The following is a 6,594-nucleotide window of genomic DNA, read 5'->3' as shown; positions in this document are numbered from 1 at the left end:
ATATATATATATATATATATATATATATATATATATATATATATATTATTTCGAATGTATTTGAATGTGTATAGAATGATATATTAGTTGAATAAAGTTAAAACATACTATGGTTTTCAAGTTTGTTATTATTATGGTATTTTAACAACATTATTGCTTTCATACATAATCCGATTTCAAATGATGCTAACTGACAGTTGAGTTCTTGACATCTTTATTACCGCTGAGAACACACCGACAAGCTGATTTTTTTAGGATACCTCTATTATCAATCTGTATGCTCTTAAACATCACGGTGTGTAAGGTGTACTGATATTCTGGAACTTGTTTATATTTATTAATCCATATCATTAACTGTTTGTTACATTATTGCTGTTATTTCAGTTCAAACATATTTTGAACATTTTAATAAACCGTTTTTCTTTTATCTTTTCCTACAACCTTATTTGTGTCATGTAGTTTGTGTAAAGGAAACATTTTCTGACATCTCTTTAAATGTTCGCTTCTGAACTAACCAACCGACTGTTATGTCTCAAGCTACTGCTATCTAGCGCCTTCGGATGATCTCTACTCAACCGCTACACGACGGCTACTCAACCCCTCTACCACGGCTAGACTACCTCTATGTATATGTCTTGGGCGTCCTACTTCTTTGCATGGGGGCGTCGACACAACATCGTCACCTTCTGACTCCATTGTGAACTAACCTGAACTTCACACCACTCCAAACTCTGAACTCACTCGGATCGTTACTATTTATACTTTACTCGGACCAGTCTGTCCCTCGAATGGGGGCGTCATAACTCTCATCACAACGTAGACTATTGACCCAAGTGCACATTGCATCAGACATAAAAAAATATAGCGACAGAAACTGAATGATGTACATGGTGGGAAAGTAAAGGAATCTAAGTCTTAAATTCGGTCCTTCGTATCTACGATTCCTGCCAAGCCGAATTCTCTGCAAAAACTGCGTATGAGGAAAGATGCATTGAAAATCATTGTTTAGGAAATGTTTAGTATTATTTACTTAGTGGGAATTAGATAGTCTGTTCTCCAGTATGACATCAGCTGTTGCCTCCGTTGCAGTAAAAGAATAAGAGAAGTAGACTTTTGAACGCTCGTGGCTTTATTAGAATTACGTTAGAAAGAGAAAAAAATGTTTAACACATCCTGCTGCGACTATGTTTCAAGTACACATTACTGATGCTTCATTCAAATTTTCTGATTCACACGGAAATATTTTCATGGTAGCATTCAATCTACTTAGGTATGCATTAATAATGTACCCACAACTGCAGTAAGGATTGATGCTCTGAAGGTAATCTGTAAAGAGAACAGTTAAAAAATGTAGAATATTTTAATACATGCTTACGGAAATTAGATACGTGAAATATCTTTGCCTGAAAAGGGATTTGATCTGAAACTTCGTTTAGAAGCCAAAGCAATTACAGAGTGATAGATTATAGATTATAGTTGTTGCCAGAAACCTTTTCTCCAGAAATAAATGATGAACTGGAATTTCAACATTGAGCGCTCTTGAATGTCAAACGTGTATCTTTCATGCTGCTATACGTTTATGAAAATGACACGTTTTGTAGCATATATTTTTCATAACTTTTCGAAAAACTACGGTTTTCATAAACATAAACTACATTGATATCATATAACCTATATGATTGATTGTTTTAGCATTGGTTAATAATATTGCTACAAGTAACAATGGATACGTTTATATTGCGATATTGCCCTAGGAATATTATTAGGTCGTTTATCATATATTTAGAAAATATTATATATCAATAAAGCACTGATATTCTATTTACAATATAATGTAGTAAAGTAGTTATGTGATAATATCTATTTATGCTGGTGCAAATTTAAATAGTATCGCTTAAAATGCTGATTCAGTAGATGACATCACGTACCTTATGTTTGCAACTGGAACCTTTTAGTGCCTGTTTCTGAAACGAAAGAGGGAATATTTTCTTAAATTATTTGATATGTTTCAAAAATATAACTTCATGAGTTGACCTGGATTTCGTATTATAATATTGCTAGTAATGTACACTTTCTGATTAATGATTAATGCAAAGAAGAAAATACTAGTAGACTAATACAGGTTAGTGTTCCCACTGATAAAATCATATCTGTAAAGGAATTTGACAAACTAAATAAGTATAAAGACTTGGAAACTGACATTCAAAAAATGTGGCATCTTAAAACATGTCCAATGTATGATAAAAAAAAAGTGGTGTCAGAAACATCTAGAAAAAGATCTCAGGAGAAGCATGTCTCAGAGAAATACAAAAGATGTTTCCTTACAAGTATTGTCCACATCCTTAGAAAAAACCCTCTCCATTTTTAAATGTTTGTGTTGTATTACCTGAAGATATTTCGTTACTTCCCCTCCGCAATCTTTCAGTCATACTGTAACATCTCTTACCATTCACTCGAGCTAGGCACTGGGTGTGTCTCGGGGAGTGACTATAAGAGACATTCAGATTAAAAGTAAATAATAATATCCTTTTCTACTCTAATATTCTTTTCTACTCAAAGTAAATACTAATATCATTAGTACTATTTTTCGATTAATTTGCATTTCATTTCATCGTCTCACCGCGTCTCAGTCAGAGACCCAAGGGGTCTATTATATGGAGAGAGGCTTTCTCAGAATGTGGATGGTTGACGTCAACTCCGGCAGTGGATGGAGTTTTGTTGAAGCTCAGTTTAAATTGATTGGAAAATCAACGAGAGAAGATGTTATATCTTCGGAATATTTTCTAAAATATATCGTGTATGTCACAAGTATGATTACTCTTCGTTAATGAATAATATTTTCCTACGTCAGTGGGAACACTAACCTGTATTAGTCTACTAGTACTTTCTTCTTTGCATTAATCATTAATCATTTTCCTACGTCCTTCATGAGTTTGACTAACAATGGCCTTGGAATATGTAACAAATATATCATCCAGTTTGACCCATTCTTCTATCGGTCTTTGGTGCTTATTTGGAAATATGTATATTAGCAATATTGGAAAAGGTTGAAGCGATGCAGCACAAATTCAAAACCTACGCTGCTTCCACCATCGAAGTGTGGCATTTCTTTGACAAAGGCCAGTCTAAATTGAAATAAAAATCAACAAACGATAGAAATATGATATATCCTGTATTGATTAACTCTCTGATATTCTCGTCTCCCAACAAATATAGAATAATAATTAACTCACGATACATGCGTGCATAACCTTATACTTTTCCTTACAGGTTTTGTCATCTAAATCAATGCAACGAAGGAATTCAACGTAATCTCTGAAAAACAGAAAACCGTCCTCAAATATTTATCGAATAGATTTAAAAAAATAAAGAAAAACGAAGAATCAAATACTTGCATTATTAAAACATTTCACTGTAACGTTATCAGAGACTAGGTTTCGACAACATATTATACGCAATAAATGTTTAAATGACGTAAATAATCTTTTTCTGTGCTTCAGAATGGTTAACGTACGTTATCCCCAATGGAATCGTTTTAGTCTCAAAACATGGTCTGAAATCGAAATGTTTTGCCACAAAAAACTAATTTACGGAATTTGGATTTAGTAACTCCAGCTTACTCACTGGCAAATGATAGTGGAACTCTTGGGATGTTCATTAGAATTCGGAGGCTGGACATTTCTATATCGCAGATAACCAGATGTATGCCTAGCCTACACAACGATGTTCATGACAGAGCTAGCATACTTTGGCATGCATGATGTCCCCCAAACATAACTTACTTATTCATATTTTCTTTTCCCCGTGATTGTCCGCATATAATTCCTTTTTTTTTTATGACGGGCATAAGTCTCACATTTATTTCATAGCTAAAACACATCTCTGTTCGTTGAAATTTGGGCTTCGTTCTATACATATGACCAGCCCCAATACTAACATAGCTACTCAACTTAGACGCCTCGCTAATGTATCAAGAATTATGTACGAACAAATTTCGTAACGTAGAATGTATGTTCCGCTAACCCACGCATTCATTTCTAGCTGGATAATTTTAATTTTCTTTTTATTTTCCTCTATTTTACGCCACCAATTATTTCATCACAATTACACGTACCTCACAGCGTATTTTTATGTCCTTCTGAATTTTCACGAGTTGTTGATGTGGGGTGATATTTTTGATATTAACAGCTTGTGCATTTGGAAGTGGTACTGGTGCAATATTCATAAAAATATAATTAGTGTGCATTGTAAAGCATTATAGACATCGTGTGAAAATGCAGAAATATTTTTGATAGTCACACTCTGTTGTAGAGTCAGTAATACCATGAACATTCCTTCAAAATCATCATTTAGGAATAGTGAGGCGATTGCCCAACACCTAGGATGTTACATAATACCCTTAAGCATTATCACGATCAACGTTTACTAAATCATTTATAAATATATGAATCATATATACAGACATTGCAATGCGGCCATGCTACAGCATGGCCTTACTTGATTTAATTGAACAAATCTATGCAGTAATAAATCTGTAAAGATTGGCGCTACTTCTAGCACCTTTCTTTTGTAGTACTAAGTAACAAACCTCTTTTGTTTCTGAAGTACATTTAGACACACAGAGGCATGACACACACATGTTTCTATGTATATGTATATATGTGTTTATGTAATGTATGTAAGTGTGTGTATAAGCATACACATTAACACACGCACACACACACAAATACCACACACACAAACACATATATATGGTATTGGTGGCTAATTCGCAAGTCTACAACCTACAGGCAAACATATATACCTCACTAAAATGAACAAGAATCAGAACCAGTTTTGCTAGAAATAAGACAAAACAATCCAGTAGCTATAGAAGCACTATGTTATTATCTAATTATTATACATACTTGCATGTGTCTTCATTGCTCAGATAGTGCTGGTACAGAGCATTGCATCTTGGCGTCTCTAATTTAAAGCATTTATTCTTCATGGCTGCTTCAGCTATAAGTTAGAAATTGCAGTGTTTTGACTGGCGTATTTTTATATACTGAATAAATGACATTTAGAAACTACTTTGTGAACAAATTAAAGTAAGGCATTATAATTCGGTCCAAACATATTTGAAAAATTGTTTCATTGTTTTGCTATTGTATCCATGGTGTTGTTCTGTCGCTTGGTTTTAGCTTGGAGTAGAGAGGAACCGATGTCGTGCTACGCTAGTTATAAGCTTTTCAGTCTATAACAGGCAGGGTTTGTTTTCTAGTAAGTTGTTATGGATATTCGTAAATGACATTTAGATTATATTCATCAGCAGGAAGATTTTGATGAAATTGATGAAAGCAGTGAGTTGGCGAAACAATTGGTACGCTCTGCACAACACTTAGCCTTATTTAGTACGTAAAGACTGAAACCGGTAGTAAAATGTACTTCATGATAAAATTATTTTAGCATTTTCTTATTTTCCTGATACACACACACACACACACACACGTATATATATATATATAGTGTGAGAAATCACTGAAATCAAAATAGGAAGACAGGTGTAGTAACAAGAAGCAACTGTATTAGTTTTACGCTCGATATATATATATATATATATATATATATATATATATATATATATATATATTAGTAACTGTGTGTGAAATATATAAAATGAGAAGTATATATTCAAACTGTAGGTGTCTAAATAAATGTGTGAGATAAACTGATAGATAAAAAATATAGAGGCTTAGATATAAATTTACAATAAAATGATCATGTCATTGAGAGCTTGCAAGACATGTTGATGAAGAGACATACGAATATTATCAATATATAATATGTAATATTATAATATCATATACGAAAATTACCGATATATCAGACATAAAAAAGGAAATAGTTTTCCTGTTTCTACATACCAAAGAGAAGAACAAATGAAAGTAGAATAAGGATTCTCATGATTTTGCCCCTTCCTCACGCTAGTCGGAAAATGTAATCATTTATTTATGCATCTTCAATACTTTTATTTTAAGTTTGAAATATTCAGTAACACATGTTAACTTGGACTTTTATAATTTATTAATTCAATGTATTTCTTATTACTGTGGTGAAATGTTTGTCTTCTTAAAATTTATGTCCGACTTCTTAAAATTTATGTCTTTCGTTATTTATTTAAATACTGACAAAATCTAATATGTCGTTGGATATTACAAATATTTTAGGAGACAAATACATGGTGAGTTTCCATTGGGAATTGATACGTCAGATAATGAATGTTTCTAATATTAAGATCGTATATTCAAACGATGTAAGGAACAAACACAGGCACGGGTACGGCTGTCTCAGAAGTTTGCTTCCCAACCACATTAATCCAGGTTGTCCCACTGCGTGGACAAACAAAGAATGAAACACACAGACAGTATATATCTAATATATATATATATACACACACACACACAAATATGTGTGTATGTATATACACACGCACACACCCATACACACACACACACACACACGCATATATATATGTGTATACACACACACACACACATACACAAACATATATATATATATATATATATATATATATATATATATATATATATA

The 6,594-nt window shown here is 32.8% G+C and overlaps 1 protein-coding gene across 2 annotated transcripts in view; it reads right to left on the bottom strand.

Annotated features, from left to right (window-relative positions):
- Positions 1-1,108: 1,108 nt before the first annotated feature.
- LOC128249940 (uncharacterized) overlaps positions 1,109-6,594 on the bottom strand; it is an 8,113-nt gene continuing 2,627 nt past the window's right edge. Inside the window, exons 1-5 of one of the 2 annotated variants that reach the window (XM_052974577.1) lie at positions 5,907-6,030; positions 4,908-5,001; positions 3,234-3,315; positions 1,929-1,964; positions 1,109-1,326 (exon numbers count right to left, since the gene is read on the bottom strand). In XM_052974577.1, the coding sequence (XP_052830537.1) occupies positions 1,267-1,326; positions 1,929-1,964; positions 3,234-3,315; positions 4,908-5,001; positions 5,907-5,946 (312 nt within the window). In that variant the 5' untranslated portion in view covers positions 5,947-6,030 and the 3' untranslated portion in view covers positions 1,109-1,266. Of the gene's footprint in view, positions 1,327-1,928; positions 1,965-3,233; positions 3,316-4,907; positions 5,002-5,906; positions 6,031-6,594 lie in introns of those variants that run through there. The other variant, XM_052974576.1, reaches the window with a different exon arrangement.

The sequence above is a fragment of the Octopus bimaculoides genome, chromosome 18 (assembly GCF_001194135.2).
Source record: "Octopus bimaculoides isolate UCB-OBI-ISO-001 chromosome 18, ASM119413v2, whole genome shotgun sequence".
NCBI lineage: Eukaryota > Metazoa > Mollusca > Cephalopoda > Octopoda > Octopodidae > Octopus > Octopus bimaculoides.
Note: the sequence above shows the minus strand (reverse complement) of the source record. Positions and strands in the feature narration are given on the sequence as shown.